General features: G+C 43.1%; 1 protein-coding gene across 2 annotated transcripts in view; it reads left to right on the plus strand.

The window, feature by feature from the left end:
• Nucleotides 1-20,754, plus strand: part of TMEM260 (transmembrane protein 260) — a 55,578-nt gene that overhangs the window by 22,035 nt on the left and 12,789 nt on the right. For both annotated transcript variants that reach the window (XM_069951128.1, XM_069951129.1), the window contains exons 5-11: nt 9,852-10,029; nt 11,611-11,724; nt 13,694-13,873; nt 15,914-15,954; nt 16,483-16,569; nt 18,895-19,006; nt 20,389-20,561. In XM_069951128.1, coding sequence (XP_069807229.1) covers nt 9,852-10,029; nt 11,611-11,724; nt 13,694-13,873; nt 15,914-15,954; nt 16,483-16,569; nt 18,895-19,006; nt 20,389-20,561 — 885 coding nt within the window. The remainder of the gene's footprint in view (nt 1-9,851; nt 10,030-11,610; nt 11,725-13,693; nt 13,874-15,913; nt 15,955-16,482; nt 16,570-18,894; nt 19,007-20,388; nt 20,562-20,754) is intronic.

Genomic DNA, 20,754 nt, shown 5'->3' on the forward strand with positions numbered 1-20,754 from the left:
GGAAGAAATTATTTGGAAAGTATCTCTGTCACAACACTTTGGAAAAGTAGCTTTCTCTTCAAGTCAGTATTTTACCCCAACTAGGAGTCTTAGAACATGACAAGGGATATATGACAAGTCAAAAAAGGAAAGAATACCTATCTGTAAATACATGATACAGTAAGGGCAGTATTACAAGGCTCGATCACTAATGTAAACGAGCTCCTATATTCTAGATCACCGCTTGCTTACTGAGCCTATTGCACGGCTCTATGATTGTGCCCTAGTGTGAAGTGATAAACCTTATACATACCTCTCCACGCTCCCTGGTGTCCTTGCTTTTGCCCTCTGCCCCGGCCACCACTAAACTTCTAAGCCGGTCTCTGAACTGACATACCAGTCAGGCAATCACTGGTCGAGACAGTGCCACGGCCAGTGATTGGCTGAGCAGCCTGTCACTTCAGAGATCGGCTTAGAAGTTCCAGTGGCGGCTGCAGGTTGAGAATAGAAACAAGCAGGACACAGGGAGCATGGAGACGTATGTATAAGGTTTATAATTTTTTTTACTCAGTCGTTAGCCTGCCGCACATTACTATTACGTGTAGCGATGCACACCTGGCAGCCAATAATTTGTAGGTTAGAATAAACAACAACGAACAGCCAATGATCATTTTATCAGCTGATCCTTGTCTTTATTACACGGAGCAATAATCTGCCGAATCGGCCTGGTATGGCAGATTATCGCTCTGTGTAATAGGGCTCTAATACTTGGCACATTTGAGTCTTCCAGTGTAGGTATTGCTCTTTGCTGTGTCTCTTTACTCTGACCAATAGAAGGCGTTGCAAAGGCTTCCCTTTGGGGCTCCTGACTAGGGACCCCTTTCTTTATGAAGTCTGTGTTTGAACAGGTCATATCGACAAGGGTTGCCTGAATCAGTAAACCCTTGTAATGCCTTCTTTTTTTGTATTTGTATTTTTCACCTTTTTGACAATAGGTCCTCTGTTTTCCGAAGCTTAGTATAAGAGTATCTTTAGCCAGTGTAGCCATGGTGGACATTTGTATTGAATTTTATGTTTCAGTTCCTATTCGCTGGCCATACCCTTTAAAGCAACACTCTTTGTAGCCCAATTGACTCATACTCATACACTGTAGTAGACAGTGTATTCTAACTCTAGCTCTGTTGGGCCCTGTAATATAGGACTGGACATTCTCCTATTTTTTATTTATTTTATTTTTTTATAGAGCTTCTTTTAGATGGTCGATGAGGTACTCGTGAAAGAACAGCGTTGTCCTACCTTGGGTATGCAGTCCCCACCTTAGTTTATCACTTAATAATATGATGGTACACAGGGGCGTAACTAGAAATGGCAGGGCCCCATAGCAAACTTTCACATTGGGCCCCCCCTCCCCCCCACGACACACACACACAGAATGTGGCCTGCATATTATTGGCGATCATCATCAACTCCCCCCCCCCCCCATGATTTTGGCCTGCATCTTATTAGGGCCTGGGATCATAATCATCATCATTATTCCCCCCCATCATCATCATCATAATCATCATTCCAGCCCCCGCCCCCCCCATCATCATCATTCCAGACCCCGCCCCCATCATCATCATCATTCCAACCCCCGCCCCCCCATCATCATCATTCCAACCCCCGCCCCCCCATCATCATCATTCCAACCCCCGCCCCCCCATCATCATCATTCCAACCCCCGCCCCCCCATCATCATCATTCCAACCCCCGCCCCCCCATCATCATCATTCCAACCCCCGCCCCCCATCATCATCATCATTCCAACCCCCACCCCCCCATCATCATCATTTCACCCCCGCCCCCCATCATCATTCCAACCCCCGCCCCCCATCATCATCATCATTCCAACCCCCTCCCCCCCATCATCATCATCATTCCAACCCCCGCCCCCCATCATCATCATCATCATCATCATTCCAACCCCCGACCCCCATCATCATCATTCCACCCCCCGCCCCCCCATCATCATCATTCCCCCCCAACATCATCATCATCATCATTCCAACTCCTGCCCCCCCATCATCATCATCATTCCAACCCCCGCCCCCCCATCATCATCATCATTCCAACCCCCGCCCCCCATCATCATCATTCCCCCCCATGCCCCCCCATCATCATCATTCCAACCCCCGCCCCCCCCATCATCATCATCATCATCATTCCCCCCCCGCCCCATCATCATCATCATTCCAACCCCCACCCCCCCATCATCATCATCATCATTCCCCCCCGCCCCATCATCATCATCATTCCAACCCCCACCCCCCCATCATCATCATCATCATTCCCCCCCGCCCCATCATCATCATCATTCCCCCCCGCCCCATCATCATCATCATTCCCCCCCCCCGCCCCATCATCATCATCATTCCAACCCCCACCCCCATCATCATCATCATTCCAACCCCCACCCCCCCATCATCATCATCATCATTCCCCCCCGCCCCATCATCATCATCATTCCAACCCCCACCCCCCCATCATCATCATCATCATTCCCCCCCGCCCCATCATCATCATCATTCCCCCCCGCCCCATCATCATCATCATTCCCCCCCCCCGCCCCATCATCATCATCATTCCAACCCCCACCCCCATCATCATCATCATTCCAACCCCCACCCCCATCATCATCATCATTCCAACCCCCACCCCCCCCATCATCATCATCATCATTCCCCCCCGCCCCATCATCATCATCATTCCAACCCCCACCCCCCCATCATCATCATCATCATTCCCCCCCGCCCCATCATCATCATCATCATTCCCCCCCCCGCCCCATCATCATCATCATCATTCCCCCCCGCCCCATCATCATCATCATTCCCCCCCGCCCCATCATCATCATCATTCCCCCCCCCCCCCCCATCATCATTCCCCCCCCCCCCCGCCCCATCATCATCATCATTCCAACCCCCACCCCCATCATCATCATCATTCCAACCCCCACCCCCATCATCATCATCATCATTCCAACCCCCACCCCCCATCATCATCATCATCATTCCAACCCCCACCCCCCCATCATCATCATCATTCCCCCCCCCCCGCCCCATCATCATCATTCCAACCCCCACCCCCCCATCATCATCATCATTCCCCCCCCCCCCCAGCCCCCAGTGACAGGCAGCTATTCAGCAGCTGCAGCAGCAGGGATACCTCTGGGACGCACAAGTCACTTGCTCTCTGTCAGTCCGCCTCCTCCTCAATAATGGCGCCTGTGACTCCGCCCCCCTCCCCCACGGTACGGCACAGCAGAGAGGACCTGCGTGCGTGCACTTACGTGGGGGACGAGACGGCTCAGCAGTGACTTCGGAGGCGGCCCGCCCAGGAACTAAGCAACGTGAGAGGCGGCCGCGGGGACAGATGCCGTGGCGGGCCCTGTACGTACGGGTAGGTGCGGGCCCGTTCAAATACAGAGTCCAGACAGTTTCTCCCCGGGTGGCCTAACCGGGGAGAAACTGAACTCACACACACTCAGGACACAGGGACTAGCTGGCCAGGCCAGGCCCCTTGTTGCGGCGGGCCCCGTAGCAACCGCTACCGTTGCTATGGCGGTAGTTCCGCCACTGATGGTACAGACTTCTATGAGAACATTATTCAGTGAATGGGGATGTATTAACTATTTAAGTCTGAGGATTTAGGGCTTTGTCTTCAGAATATGATTTGGCCTTGGTGTCTTGGGCTTTGATAGATTTGTTTCAGTAAATGGACAGTGTATTACTCTTTTTAATTTACAGTTATCTACGGCATTGTTCGTCCCTTACAAAAACACCTCTGTGGATAAGACTTTTGAGCCTTAAAACACAATAGCCATTACCCACACACGTGTGAGGGTTTTTTATTTTACATTAAATGGTTTCCGCTGCCTTAGATTATCAAGAACAAACCTACTTGAAATCTCCCTATGACTGATAACCTTATTGTATACCGTAGCTAATAGCCATGGCTTTGTTTTCCAGTCCTGTGCATTGCACATGGGTAGCCATAGAAAGTGCAGGTTGGCAAGGAACCAAGTCTGAGACCTATAAGTACTAATAGCTGTGCCCTCAAGAGGAGTCATAGTGCCACATTAAGCATCGAGTGGAGTACTATAGGAGAAATTAACCTCACTCACTCCACGCCTTTCAGACATGCACAATAGAAGTGGTAAGGGGAATAACATCAGGAGATCCATAACTATTATTGCGGTGGAGGGCTGGGCATTTTGTATTTAATAAATCCCAGCTAAAATGTGATATACAAACGCATGCATTAACATTTTTTCCATTTTGAGCTCTAAATGCAGACATTGTATTCTGACCTTGATTAATTTGGGAAATCTGGCTTAATACAATTAAAGTCATTATATTAGATTGTATTCAACTTTGCAAAGAAACAAAATATATTTTTTTGAAGGACTTAACAAGTGCATTAAAATGTTCTAAAAGGTTTGATAGAAATCACATTTTCCTTTATGTATTTTGCAATACAGTGGTCCCTCAACATACGATATTAATTGGTTCCAGGACGGCCATTGTATGTTGAGACCAAAACTCTATGAAAAACTGATATGGTTCTTAACCCCCGAAATGAGAAAAAAAAATGACAAATTAAAGGAAAATAAGCAACTAACTAATATGGTAAAGCAAGTCCTCACATACAACAGTCAGAAAGAGCTGCTGGAAGCTGTAAATTACTTTTTTTGTAGAAGACAGGAGCATGTTCAGGTCCTGTACAGATCACACAGGGTCCCAGAAAAATAAATTGAAGCCACCCTCACCTGGTGCCAATAGGAGCAACTCATCCTGGCACAGGTAAAGAGCAACACAGGACATGTATGATCACTCTGTACTGTAGAGAGGGGATACTCAACAGCCAGTCACTGAATCCACTTCAGTAAAACTTTATTACTAATAAAATGGCCACTTTCATTGGTCGAGTATCTCGTTTTCTACATGTCCCGCAGGTCTTGACTAACTGTAGCATTGTATGTTGAGTCTGGTCTCAAGTTACGATGGTCCAGAATGGAGCTTTGTATGTTGAAAATATTGTATCTTGAGGCCATTGTAAGTTGAGGGATCACTGTACATTCTAAGACAGTGATTTCATACTGTTATGGGGAACCTTTGAAAAATGTCTGCCCTCCCGTGGACGAATTACCTGTACCTCAAGCATGAGTAATGCATTGCCTAAATCTTGACTAGTGCTATGTTCTGTTGGCAGATTTGCCTTCATACGCATAAAGTACATTCAGCTGAAGAACTACTTGTGAAGGTGATGGCTCTTGCTGTCTTTTTTGAGACCCCTAACCAAAGAACTCAAAGGTCCTGAGGCCGGGAAACAAAGTTATGATCATCCATCTCTTCCGGCCATCACTTGTATTGTGTTGACTAAGTCTAAGGCCATGTTCACATCTACCACCGATCTTTCAACAAGACCCTATGTCAATATGCGCCTATGTGGAGACAACCTGTACCATAGGTCTCACAGAATTGTTAGTGTGCACATTGTCAAAAACTGGCCATACCTACTTAATAGTTGTTGGCCAAATGCTCATTCGACCATCGGCTATCTCTCCTAATTCCCCCCCCCCCCATACACAGGCATGTTTCAATAAATAAAATATCATAGCCATCCTAAAAATAGTGCCTTAGTATTGGTTACTATGGATCTGAAATGTACATAGTATCGACACGTTAGGCGAGAGGAGGCCTAGATAGCCCTCAGATGGTTCTATTAATTCATTAACTTTGTCTATTTTCTGTTCTTTTTGGCCATTATTAATTTTGCTACAACAGAATTGTACATTTATAGGCAAAAGCATATATGAGCTTGTTTGAATGCTCAGTCAACTGACAGCTATGCCGAAGGGTGCCCTATCCCCCATTCCCTCCAAATCTGTGTTGGACAAGCACTTAAGACACCTCCATACATGAGATTATGAGCTAGTATGATGATGTCTCAGCCATTTATGTGGGGAATTTGAGACAAAATTAAGTAAAACTTCCCAGCAAGCTCTGCATTCCTCTCGCCAACAACTGCTGAGTACTTTGCTACCTTCTTTATCCAACATTATGTATTAAAAAAGTTTCACTTTTACAACAACCTTTTTTACTTTTTGGGATTGTATGAGATGAAAAGAGAGAATGTGGTCCATGGGTTTTGTCTGGTATTGTAGCGCAGCCCCATTGAAGTAACTAGAGCCTAGATCTCACACCAGACACAACCTACAGATAAGTTTGGTACCGTTTTCTGAGAAAATTTGGTGATATGGAGTGTTCACAGTATGTGGGGGCTAGTGCTTAGCAAATGTGGTCCAAAGAAGGTCAACTCATAACCCAACAACATGGTCACTAACATGGATTTTCAAGGCTCATTGATGTTCACCAGAAGGGAAGCGTAGGGAGGACTAGAGGTGTTGACTATCCTTCTAGATTCCTCATATGTCCATGCCTTGATAGGTTAGCACTGTTTTGATGGCACAAACACAAACAACATTGTAGTACAACCTATGTATTTTCATTTCTGTAAATGCACATTTTTTTTTTGTATGGTTATTGCTTTGACTGTGGCTGGTGACACATGGCATAGCTGTGCTGTGTGCCCAGAGTCTATATTTATCTGTTCCCCTCATTACCTGATTCTTTTTCCCTCTTCTTTTAATGAGGTTTTACAGAAACACTAAAGGTCCTATTACACAAAATGATTATTGACCTTACTTGGCCGATTACCGGCCAATAACTGTTTCTAGTAATAGGACATCTTAAAAGGCCAGAATCAACCGCCATGCACGATGCGAAAGACTCTCTTCCTCCTCATTATTGTGCTATGTAATAATGCTGCGTTTACACGAATCGATAATTAACCCAATCGATCATTTAACGATTTTGAAGCAACGATTTGGTTTTTATAAAGATCAGAGTTTAGACAAATCGTTAGAAAATTTGTACGAAATTTTTTTCACATAGGGTGAATCTTTGAAAGACTGTTTACACAAAGCGATCTGCGAATTTTTAGCGAACAACGATTTGAGAACATGTTGAAAGATCAAAATGAACGATTTGTCGCTTGATCGTTTGCTGTTTTACACGGAACGATTATTGCTCAAATGCAATCGTTATTGCAAAAATTCGAACGATAATCGTTCTGTGTTTAAACGCAGCATTAGACATTAAGGTGCTTCAGCTGGATCCCCCTCCTCCCAGCTTTCAATTCTCTATTCTACACTGCATCACACTTTTGTGGAACATTTTTGCACTTTTTTATAAGACGACCCCCAACTTTTCCAATTAAAATAGAGAGTATGGTATATACTCTCTGTATAAGACTACCCCTCTTCCAACACACACATAATTAATAAAAAACGTCAGACAGCAGCAAGATATGAGAGACAGAGAAGGAGGTACAGTAATACCGGTAGGATACTATGGCAGGCTAGATGGGTTAAAGAGGTGTGTTTTTCTGGGCACAGCGCCACTCTACCGTATCCCTTTTTTCCCTACACCGGATGCCTGCAGCTTGCTCTTCATACAGTCACAGCATACGGTGGGGATGCAGCCATTTTTGCGACCCTCCCACCGTATGCGGTGACTGCAGATTATCCAGTGCGGTTCCAAAGTTTTTCAGCACCCACCCTATAAGACGACACCCGGCGTATAAGATAACCCATGACTTTTGAGAAGATTTTCCTGGGTTAAAAAGTAGTCTCATATGCAGTTAAATACTGTATTTCATTTACTATGCTGCTACTATAGATTATAGCGGATTAGTTGCTGACTAATCCACTGTACCAAAACCAGTAATACCTATAATAATAGCAAAATAATACCACCATACTGGTACTGAAGAAAATCCAATATCCTCGTATACACTGACCATATATTGGTGGATACCAGTCTACGTAGGCTCTGTAGACAATACAAAAGATGACTGTGCACTTATATACAGTGACTTACAGCTGTTTGTTTAGCTGATCACAGCCGTTCACTTTCTTTTCCCCATCCAACTCGGGCTGTGACTTATGTGCCACATATAGTATTAGATCTCCTCTGTAACTCCATATAGTAGTTAGGTTCCCTTGTGGTCCAATCTAGTAGTTAGGCCCCCTTGTGGCCCCATCTTGTAGATGGTCCACCTTGTACCCCTATATAGTAGTTAGGGTTCCTCTGTACCCCCATATAGTACTTGGGTTCCCTCTGTTTCCCCATACAGTAGTTAGGTCCCTCTGTGCCCCATATAATAGTCCCTCTGTGCCCCCATATAGTAGTTAGGTCCTATCTTTTTTTTTTTCTAATATAGTAGTATGACCTTCTCTGTGAATCCATATAGTAGGTAGGTCACAGATCAAATATTTTTAGGAACTCCTAGGCTATTTCCTAACATCTCTTTGAGAAAAGAGGAATCAGTGAAGTTAAAACAAACATGCCGTTCAGGAAATCATAGCTGGTTTTAAATGTCTGTAGGCCAGGATATCACTGTGCAATTTGGTATATTTTCAGCCAAAAGACGTAGTGAATACTAGAAAGAGGTAACGTCTTCCCACCGTATTTTTCTTGTGTAACCGTGACTCTAAAGGGGTAGTCTGCTTTGGGTAATATCAAATCATACGAAGGGTGGCAGTGTCCTGCTGCGAAGACCCCCTGGTCATAAGCTGTTGGGGGAACCTGGCATTAACTGTCCAGTTCTCCAGGGCAAATAAAGCATTACAAAGTACCAATTAAGCCAAGGGCTTCTGGTATAATGTAGTCAATGGAGGTATCATATTGCCACTTGTATTCCTCCTACTCCAGTCCTACAGAGCAGCCACTATTCCAGCAACTCCAACATACACAAAAACATTCTTTGAGTCTTACAGTAAAATCATATTGTATATGGTATACGTTAAAATGCAAATTTGAACAAGGAATAAAAAAAATATTTTTAAAAGTCTGATGGGTAAAGAGACTATTACTTATTTGCACCAACATATTGGCTCCTTCTTTGTAGTCCCCTTTTCTGTGGGCAAAGAAATGGGGGGTTGTGGCCAGGGCACAGAGTTGAAAAATGTAGAAGCCACAGAGTAAGGATAAAATGGTTGACATTGGGAAAATCAATTTTACATCTTAAAAGCCAACTAGACAGTTTATGTTCAGAGACATAACATCACATGAGATGCATGACTTTCCATTGTGTAAATGAACTGTTAGGTTAGGGCTAGTAAGTGGTATCCGGAGAGTAAAAAGCTTTTCTAACTTCCAAAGAAAGCTTATTTCACTCCGTAGGTTTCCCCTCTCCATAAATAGGTTCCTTTTATAGTCAATTGATTGAAGGAAAAAAGTACCAAACCAGTGAGTAACCTGGCAGTGGTAGTTCTACAAGGACTGGAAACCCACAGGCAGCATACCCCTATTGTGTAATATACTATCTAGAAACATGGGACAGCTGTAGGACAAAGGCAGTCATTCACTGATCTCCCTTTCTTCCATGTGACATTGAATCTGCCCGTTCCTCGTACACTAGGATCCATTGTTCACCTCCTATTTATTTTAACATTACAGGCTTGTTACTTGCTGTGGCCGCTGTTTTCATTCAATCTGGCAATGGTCTTGAAAGCTTAGAACTTTCTATTCTACCTTAAGGGGGCATGCCATGTGTACCAAGACATGAAACAGTTGCTCTCACTTACCGTTATTGTGTACTTTTTTTTTTTTTTCTAATTAATATTGTCATGAATTGGTTTGTGGAAATATTACACAGCAAACTGATAGCTCTTGGTATCAAGAGGCGATTGTAGCTATAATATAAAATGCATAACAAACAGTTCTATTTTGTCGCAAAAGGAGATTTCCTGTTATCTGTGTTTGCAGGCTTTCTGGCTCCTATACGGCAGGAATCCTTGCTGCAGGGTTATATTCATTTTCACGTCTAACATGGCAGTGGTCCATTGCAGCCGAGGTTTTTAGCCTGAACAATCTGTTTGTGGCGATGCTGATGCGTCTTACAGTGGAGTTTTACCAGGCGAAAACTGACAGCAAGAGATCAAAGGTAATTTTTTTTCCCGGTTGGACACACAGAGCGGTGCCAAGTAAAGTATAACATTGCTGTCTTATTAACAAAGCACATTTATTCATTTATAATATGTCATATGGGCTAAGTGTAATTGAAATCTAGAGTTGATCATTGTAACATCCATGTTAAAAGAGCATTTCCCATAAAAAATTAACAGGAGGCATAAGTAGGGAGGTCTACAAGAGCATGGGAAATCTGTGGACAACATTGACTTGGCCGTTATAGTAATTATAAAAAAAAACTCTATTGTCGCCGATGAAATTCCCACCCCAAAAATCATTGAATAGGTACTAAGAGTAATCGTGGATGGATTTCACGAAGAAATGTTCCTCCCGATTGATGGTCGAGTTTATACATAATCTCCATCAACACTATCCAAGAAGTGAGTAACCTTTCCTATGTAAACCCATCTAGTTTTTCCTGAAACTGATACAACTAACATTAGGGTATGTTCACACTTAATAAAACAGACAGAATTCCGCAGTGGAGCCCCGCCGTGGAATCCCGCCTGCCTCAATTGGATGCCCTTTGCGCCTCGGCTCTCTGCCGCTCTCAGATCAAAGAATTGACATGTCAATTCTTTGAGCGGAGAGCAGAGGTGCGTGAGGCATCCCATTGACATACTGAGGTAGGCGGGATTACGAGCGAGGTCTGCGGCAGGGGCTCCACCATGGAACGGACCCTTACTTCCTGAAGCCAGTGGGAGGGGGGGGGGTTGATCCCTTACCCCAAGAATGTGTACCATAAACATGCTGTAGTTCTTAGATGGGAATGTTGTTTTATAGTTTATAGCAATCTCTGGAGTAGTTCATCTTCATTCAGCTTGGAATTGTTTGGAAAGTTTGAACATTGATCATTTGGAATCCAATGTACATTTAAAATTCCATTGTGTCAACTAAGCATAGATAGAACCTAAGAATTGCTGGGAAATTGGTCTTTGAATCATCTGTTGAAGGCCATTTATACGTTTATAGATCAGCCCAATCTCTCCGTATGACAAGTTGCGTAGGCTGGGTTCACACCTTTTGTTGGGTACTTCCATCACTAGTTATATAAAAAAAATTACAAGGCAAAGTAGTGCAAAATGCTGCAATATTCTGTCTAGGAAAATGCCAGTATCATGCAGAGCCCACTAAGATCAGTGTGGTCCGGTGGGTGCCATTGGTTTCTGTCATGTAATGAATTTTCTGGCACCTATTATTGTTTTTATTCTCCAGTGATAGGGCAGAACAACAGAAAAGTCAATGCAGGTATAAACTAAGCCTTAACTGGTGCCATGAGATGTTTACCACCCCTCTCCTGCCATTCAAATAAGGGGTCATTCACACATTCCGTGCATGGTCCGTATATAAGGACGATGTGCTATGTAACGGACTTCAGAATTCATTATGATGCTGTGAGCTCCGTAACTGTTTTAAACTGTTCCGGAGTGTGGTAAGAAGGAGCAGTGCTGACAGGGATTGTATAGTCTGATCCATATTTACCACTTGTTGACGGTTTTGAAAGTTTCTTATTGATAACCTTGTAATAATTCATTATTTCCATTGTTATTCTCAGATTTCTCTCTATGGTGCCTTCTGCTGTGGACTCAGTTTGTGTAACCAGCACACTATTGTACTGTATGTAATATGCATTGTAATGTGGGTCCTAGGACATCAGTTCATGCACAAGGTTTGTATGCATGTATGTTGTATGTTCATGTACACACATCCCATCTCAGTCTTGTGGGGAAGCATGGCCCTTAGTGTGTAAATTGAGGTTTCTAATGTAGGAATATAAAAAAGTAGTGTGATATAGGTGACAAGTTCTTTCTACATATAAGTGCTCTAAGGCAATTCTGTATCCCCTATTCAGGTCAGAGGAGAATGTCTATATGGGTGCGTTCACACGTACAGGATCCGTAGAAAACCCGCTGCGGATCCAGTAGGTATGAACGTACCCTTTAGGTGTAATCACTTCTCTATTGCTGGTTGAACTTTTAGGCCATATATAAATGGCATGTCATAATAATTTGTAGTTTCTAGGTAAAAGCTCTCCTTTAGAAGGAAAAGAGGGTGCTCTCTGGTGCCACCCACTGGAGGTCGCATCCACACTTTTAAGAGTCTTTAAATATGACTTGAGGCTTATTAGTCAGACCAGGATACAAGACAACACATGCTAGTTTGGCGCTCTCCTTAAAGAAGAAGTCGGGCAATATTTAAATATTTCTAGCGGGCAGGGCACGGAGTAACGTAATAAACAAGCCTAACTTACCTCTCCCTGTGCTCCCTGAAGCGCTGCCTTGCCACTCCAGGCCCCCTGACTCCAGCAACGTCACAACTCGGCTGATGGATTGCCCATTTATCCAATCAGGGACCGGGGCAGGACACTGATGCAGTCATTGATTGGATGATGGGGCAATACATCAGCTGGGTTGGGCATTTTCCCCCAAGTCACGACGGACAAAATTAGTTGTTCTGGCCTGGAGCATGTGATTTGGCACATCGGAGAGGTAAATAACACTTGTTTATTATGTTCCCCCCTTTGTCCCTTTGCCAGACTTCTCTTTTAAGGAGGCCCTTGGACAACTTCGGCTGAGATTCCATGAGGCCGCACAGAAAACTGCCATGTCTACTTTGTGAAACCGCTATTCAGTGAACAACAGCCGCACAAAATAGACTGTGCATGCAATAAAAATACGGCTCCCGGACATACTTTAAATTTTGTGCTAAGGCTTATTGAAGTGCGGGCACACGCTAATGTGCCCGTGTTCCAATTAAGTTGATGTAATATTCACCCGGCCAATGCTGCAGTTTCGGCCGGGTTGAACATCTCAGACAGCGGCTGTTCTGTGACACGGCCGTGTCACAGAATAGCCGCTGTTTTACCATGTCTGAACATGGCCTCTACATGTTTTTGCCAGTGTATTCTCTTCTATTTGCATTTTACAGCACCCCAGTTTTTACTTTACCGCTCAGCACCCTATGTTGTTTGCCCACTTTTTCATTTGCCCTCCCTTTCTCTCTACCGGAACCATTATTTATGAAATATGGAGTGGAAGAACATTGGTCATGGGTTCTCCTAAAGATTTTCTTATACCAGCATTATTCTATTGTGGCTGTTCTCTATTCAAATACCAATTTCTTTTATGGAACCCAAGCTCCCGTTGAAACCATGTCTTCAAAATGAGATAGTCGAAGGGATTATTTAATTTGTAAATTATCCTGCTGTTCTTACCGTAGCTCTTCATAAGCCTATTGATCGACACCCATTCTTAATGGTGTCCTCATTTTGCTGATGAGTACAGGATATTCCGTAAAATACACTTATCAGCCTCCTTCTTATAACTTTCGAGTGGGTTATCTCAGCCTTGCAGTTCCTACCTATGGATATCAGGAAAATGATTTCAGCGCAGGCAATGCAGGTTATGATACTCAGGAGTCTGGGCTAATAATATTGGCTTCACTTACATTCTCACTCTGCCATGCAAAAGAGATCAGTTCGAAGCAATTTCTAAATAATCCCTAAAGTCAGGAGATTTGACAGCATTCCCAGAGACTTGTTACAAATTGGGAAATCATCTATGTGTAAAATATTATTTGATGTTTTCCAGCCTTGTGTAAAAGTTGGCCAGCAGTAACGCTCCATGTTTTCTGTGCAGGAATTGTCCTTGAGTTATTTGCTGAAGTTAGGGCTCTACTTCGCCATGGGGCTCTTACCTTATTCCTACCTAATTGTTTCCTCGTACTTCAATCAAGCACGGTGGACCTGGGGAGACCAGACGACCGTTCAAGGGCTCCTGACTCATTTACTTCGAGAGGAGTATGGGACATTCAGTCTGGTAAAACACTCTCTCTTGTTTCCTCTCCTTTGAAGTTCAGTAGAACTTTAAATGCAATATTATCAGAAATTCCTTTCTTTCTCTTTTTTTTCAAGTGGTTAAGCTGTTATTTAGCTGAATACAGTGGCTGGAATTAAATTCCTACCTCTGATTAATGTTGTTTAAAAGACAGTTCCAGAAGTGCCTTTCTTTATTCTTTTTTTTCTTTAATGGCTTTTAATAGCCAACCCTAAAAGTAATCCGCATGGCTTTGCATAAAGTTATTGGATGGAATTCTACTGGATTGGGAGAACCAATGAGATACTTGAACCTCCACTGTTCTTGTCTCACATTGGTCACATTGAGCGTAGGCTCTTTATCTTATGTTCTAATTTATATAGTTTAGTCTTGGTTTTTATTAAACATACACATGTGGCTAACCAGTATTGATGATTGTCTTAAAGCAGGGATGGGGAACCTTCGGACCTGCAAAATTACAGTTCCCATCATGCCTGGACAGCCTAAATTAAAGCTTCGACTGTCCAGTTTGAATAATTTAGCAACAGCTGGAGGGACGAAGGTTCCCCATGCCTGCTGCCATGTGCTCCCCACTATTTGGCGTGGACAGACACCGCTCAAATCAGAGGATCAGGCTGCCAAGGCATCCATCTTGCACTTGATGAGTTCCATGCATGAGACCTTTCAGTTTTAATAAGAGTTGTACACTGATTTTGCGCCATGAGACGTTGCCTTGGCAAACTGATTCCCCGACGTGAGCTGTGTCTATCCACACCAAAATTTGGAAGGCACATAGCGACACATAGTGACACTTACCGTTTAATAACTAGTTTGCTGGTAAAGCAGCCTCACCGACATACCTTTAAATTTCGAGCTTGGATAAAAATGCTGGACACTTTAGTTCTCATATAGCTACAAAAAGCAACAATGCCGGCACTATCCCTGCGGCAGAAACCAATGTTAAGACCTTAGTGTGACACTCCCATATGGAATAACACTCGACCACTCGTGGTGCTCCACTTTAGAAGTCCAACAATGTCTTGACAATAGAGAATATGATGAAGGCGGCACTCACCAGTATCGGTTAAAAGATGCTTTATTGGAACAGTAAAAGCATCAGCAGTAGGTGCCTTCCACAAAAATTACAGAGCGGCGGCCGTTTCATGTGTAAAACGCTTATTCTTGGCTCACAGTGAGCTGAGAATAAGCATTTTACACGTGAAATGGCAGTCGCTCTGTAATTTATGTGGAAAGCACCTACTGCTGATGCATTTACTGTTCCAATAAAGCATCTTTTAACAGATACTGGTGAGTGCCGCCTTCATGGTATTCTCTATTGTCAAGACTTTACTATTCATTCCTGCCCCGTTAGCACTTGCTGTTTTATTTGTGTATAGAAAAGATGGAAATTGCTCAGCTCACAAGCAGAAGTTTGCAGATGTAAAAGTGTGCCTATGAAGGTTGCTCTAATTCCTACCTGGTGCTGTGATTTGTTACATTATGTGAAACATCTGGCAAAATCAATTTAATGCGTTTTAATAGGTTGGGACCCCCACCATAGCCAGGAGAAGTGCTTCACCCCATCTCGGTGCTCAATCCATCTAATTTCAGGACATATATAAAGCCTATCTCCTGCAGTGAGTTGGAACAAGTGACAAAATGGAGAGGGAAATGCACAGCAATGCGCCACTTCTACGTACTGTATATCTGGAGGTCAGGGGGGTTATCGGCACTAAGACCCTGACCAATTACAAATTTCGCTATATATCTGCATGACTTATCAACAGTTTTCTTAAATGACAGTACTGCATTAAATTATTTTTGCATTGTTAAAAGGGTATCCAGGATTAAAAGAAAAAAGCACAGTGTGTGTGGTATTGCAATTTACCTCTATTCACTTCAATGGAACTGAACTGCAAAGCCATACCCAGGCGAGAGTAGTGCTGTTTTTGGAAGAAAATGGCCATATTTTTTTCACGCCTGGAAAACCCCTTTAGTTATTTGTTTTAGTTATTAATGTGACACTTTTTTTTGTTCTCTTAGGCTAAATCGGAAGAAGGGTCCGGTATGGGAGAAAATCTGATGTAAGTATATCCAACCATCTATAGTGTAGGTACTTTAAACTGATAACTTTTTGAGATACTGCCTAAAATTACAAAGGAGTTTTTTCTGTGTCCTCATATACATCTATTATGGTGCGCAGAATGGGTACACTGCGCATGCTTGGCACTAGACATGAGCGAATCAGAAACTAGAAAACATCCTGTTAAACAGTTAAGGCAGAGAGATGCATCTGTAGTAGAGCACTGTATTATTGTAGAGCTCCATAAAAACTCCCTTCTCAATAAGTAAAACAAAAATCATCACTTTCGCAGTAAAATGCGCTGGTACTAAGTATTACAGCGGATTTCACTGGAAACTTTCAGCATTAAATCTGCTGCAAACTCACCACGTGTGAAGGCACCCTAATAGTATATCACATCCAACATCTACTCAATTTATAGGTACCACATTTATTTCTCTACATATAGTATCCATTTCTTTATTTTATAGGTAATGTAGTTCTGTATTATTTATGGGGGGTTTTCTTTTTTTTTTTTTACCTTTTTTAGGTTTCAGATCAACCACATGTTTGTAGAAATCACTCCTATAGCTCAGGGCCTAGCTCTGATATGTTTATTCCTGTGCTTTACAAACAGGTGAGTATTTTCCTTTAATATGTCACCTTCATGTTTTTCCACCTTGATTCATCTATGAATGTGCGTCTGTTCACTGATTTTATTATTTACTGCAATTGTTATATAGGGTGAGCACAATTATATGTATATATGTGATATTATAAGTGTACAGTAATGGAAAGGATGGGAAACACAAGGGCTGACAGAGACCGCAGGGGGCATGAAGGAATGAACAGGGCATATGTGGGCACATACATGCAGCACTCTCTGTCCGGGGAGAGAGGGGTTACAGCTATGAAGAGATTACCCCCCACAGTCCTGTCCCCTGATGTAAGCCCCAGCTTGAAGTGAATCTGCCATGATTTGGAAGGGGAGGGAGACTTCCTGGGTCAGAGTACAGGGCTGTAGATCATGCTTTGCCCCTCCCCCACTCCTGCTCCCACCCAGTACAGTGAGCACTTAAAAGTTACAATTTTAGAAAAACTGTGAGCTCTTCTTGCAAAATGCTCTTAATGCAAGTTACTCTTAAACCAGGGTACCACTGTATGTATATATGTGTGTGTATATATATATAATATATATATACACACTCACCGGCCACTTTATTAGGTACACCTGTCCAACTGCACGTTACCACTTAATTTCTAATCAGCCAATCACATGGCGGCAACTCAGTGCATTTAGGCATGTAGACATGGTCAAGACAATCTCCTGCAGTTCAAACCGAGCATCAGTATGGGGAAGAAAGGTGATTTGAGTGCCTTTGAACGTGGCATGGTTGTTGGTGCCAGAAGGGCTGGTCTGAGTATTTCAGAAACTGCTGATCTACTGGGATTTTCAGGCACAACCATCTCTAGGGTTTACAGAGAATGGTCCGAAAAAGAAAAAATATCCAGTGAGCGGCAGTTCTGTGGGCGGAAATGCCTTGTTGATGCCAGAGGTCAGAGGAGAATGGGCAGACTGGTTCGAGCTGATAGAAAGGCAACAGTGACTCAAATAGCCAACCGTTACAACCAAGGTAGGCAGAAGAGCATTTCTGAATGCACAGTACGTCCAACTTTGAGGCAGATGGGCTACAGCAGCAGAAGACCACACCGGGTGCCACTCCTTTCAGCTAAGAACAGGAAACTGAGGCTACAATTTGCACAAGCTCATCGAAATTGGACAGTAGAAGATTGGAAAAACGTTGCCTGGTCTGATGAGTCTCGATTTCTGCTGCGACATTCGGATGGTAGGGTCAGAATTTGGCGTCAACAACATGAAAGCATGGATCCATCCTGCCTTGTATCAACGGTTCAGGCTGGTGGTGGTGGTGGCATGGTGTGGGGAATATTTTCTTGGCACTCTTTGGGCCCCTTGGTACCAATTGAGCATCGTTGCAACGCCACAGCCTACCTGAGTATTGTTGCTGACCATGTCCATCCCTTTATGACCACAATGTACCCAACATCTGATGGCTACTTTCAGCAGGATAATGCGGATGTGGTGGAACGGGAGATTCGCATCATGGATGTGCAGCCAACTAATCTGCGGCAACTGTGTGATGCCATCATGTCAATATGGACCAAAATCTCTCAGGAATGCTTCCAGCACCTTGTTGTATCTATGCCACGAAGAATTGAGGTAGTTCTGAAGGCAAAAGGGGGTCCAACCCGTTACTAGCATGGTGTACCTAATAAAGTGGCCGGTGAGTGTGTGTGTGTGTATATATATATATATATATATATATATATATATATATATAATATAATTTTTTTTTATTATATCATGTGGTCACTTATGAACATACTCCAATAAGTTTGGATTTTATTACTTTTTAAAATCAAGGAGTGTTTTGTGCTTACTGTGTATTTATGTATGTCCCCAGTACCCACCAGCTGTCTATCGGCACCATAGACTTTGAATGAAGGGGTAGAGCAGTTGCTTGACCATGTCTCCAATTAAAACCCTTCTAGCCATGGCCTTGCAGCATGGAGGACTGTGGGACAAGGGTTCAGTGTGGGTCCCAGCTGTTGGACCCGCCTTTAAAAAAAAAAAAAAAAAAAATTATGTGAATCTGGCCCAGCGATCAGCTGATTGCTACAGATCCAGCTCCAGGAACCCCTAATAATCAGGGAGTTGTGGATGGCCATATAGCCGTTCATAGCAGCTGTTTGTTTTGGCCAATAGAAGGATATCCCAAGCTGGGGACCCCGCTCTGTTATCTCAGCATCCTAATAAGACAAAGCTTATTTTAAAAATATTAATGAATATGACTGGCAATTATTCATGAAATCCTAGCTGACAGCTTCTTATGTTGGTGCTTTTATTGTGTTATAATGAAACTTTTCTTATTTCCTGTTGCAGAGAGTCCAGCATTTCCATTGTTTCTCTGTTCACCACAATGTTTTTAGGGTATTCATTATTTTTCTCCTGGAGAGCCAATTTGGACATAACTAAGCCTTTGTTCATGGGTGTGGTAAGTTCACTCTTTACTGGTTACTTTCTGACTTTTACAGAATCATAAACTTATGAAAAGAACCTTTATATTAAAGATCAACTCAACCTTAAAGTGTCTCTGTCGTTTCGTTTTTTGTTGTTTTTTTTTTTTTTTTTTTTGCTGAAATCAGTAGTCCAGGCGATTTCAAGAAACTTGTAATTGGGTTTATTAGGCAAATATGCCATTATCTGCATTCAAAAAGGTCCTCAGGTCCCCCCCCCCTTTCTCTCTCTTATCCACTGCTCATTATCAGGAAATCTCAACTCTTTTACATCAGACATGCCCTGTCTGTTCTATGGAGAGGGGAGGAGGGAGATTAGTCGGCAGCAGAGAGCAGAGAACAAAGGATTACACAGTGTGGAATGTGTGAAAGAGGTATTCAAAGGTCAGAGAGGTCAGTGCTGACTGTCAGACGAGATAGCCAGTGATGTAGCTGTAAATTAACTCTTTGTTGTCCAGTTTTGGTGCCTCATCTCCCTCAACCCCTCCCCTCTCCATAGACAATCATGACGACACGGAGGAGAGCTTCAAACTGCTTTTTCATTATAAAAACGCATTTTTCGGCTAATAAACCCAATTACCAAGTTTATTAAAATCTCCTGTACTATTGATTGATTTCTGCAAATAAAATTTAAACGACAGTGACACTTTAAACTGTATCTGCCTTCAAAATCAGCTAACATGGTAAAATTACAACCAATGTGGAAATAGACTTTGCACCAATGTTTATCGCCATTAATCCTGTTGCTACATAAAGAGACCCCTTTTTTAATAGCTGTCGTACACTACATACAGTAATAGTAATAGCAGAAATTCATTACGGGCAAGGGGGGGCGGGATAAAAACAATCTGCTCACCGCTCCCAGAGCCTGCGCAACATCACAGAGTTTCCGGCTGTCATCTTTTCCTGGGTCATGACCCGGGCTCGACGTCACAGACTGGTTTGATTTAGCCCACTCAGCCAATCGGTGACTGCAGCAATGTCCTGCCCGAGTCACTGACTGACTGACCGGGGCATCCGTCAGCCAGGTCTTGGCGTAGCCGGAGAGGAGCTCAAAAGACAGCCGTCAGAGTCCAGGAGTGGGTGCCAGGACAGGTGACTATTTATTCCCCCCACACCTCTCCACTAGACTTCTCCTTTAAGGAGGTGGTGTTGGTGGTCAGAGGTTTCCTTGCCAAGGAAATAATCTATTTTGGGTGCTATCAATCAGAAAACTGTATATGATGCTTTTTCCATTTGCATGATACTATTTAGTATACTATTTAGGCATTTAGTTTAGTTTTTAGTTGATGACATGTATTACCACTGCATAGGTCAACTGCATGTGATCAACCCAGTCAAATGTTATCCTTTCCCATAGGTGGAGAGGTTTTGGATGCAGAGCAATATTGTGGTGTGTGTTCTGGCAGGTCATGGCCTGGCCTTATTAATACGCAGCATTACAGCAAAAATGGGCAACAGAAATGTAATTCTCTATGTAGAATGGATTTTCACAATTGCAGTAGTTGCTCGTCAGATCCACTCTAACTACAGGTAAGTCCATTTTCGGTATTACCAGAAAGCTACATTAGGATTGCATCTACAAAACTCTTTAGGCTTTACTGTTGTGTATGTTTTTAAAGAATACATACGTTTTTCTTTAACTTTTCAGTTCAACTAATATATAAATTAGGTGGTTTGGTGCACTAGGGGCAGGGATATAGCCCTCAGTTTATTAATCCGCCCT

The sequence above is a fragment of the Dendropsophus ebraccatus genome, chromosome 13 (genome assembly GCF_027789765.1).
Source record: "Dendropsophus ebraccatus isolate aDenEbr1 chromosome 13, aDenEbr1.pat, whole genome shotgun sequence".
Classification (NCBI taxonomy): domain Eukaryota; kingdom Metazoa; phylum Chordata; class Amphibia; order Anura; family Hylidae; genus Dendropsophus; species Dendropsophus ebraccatus.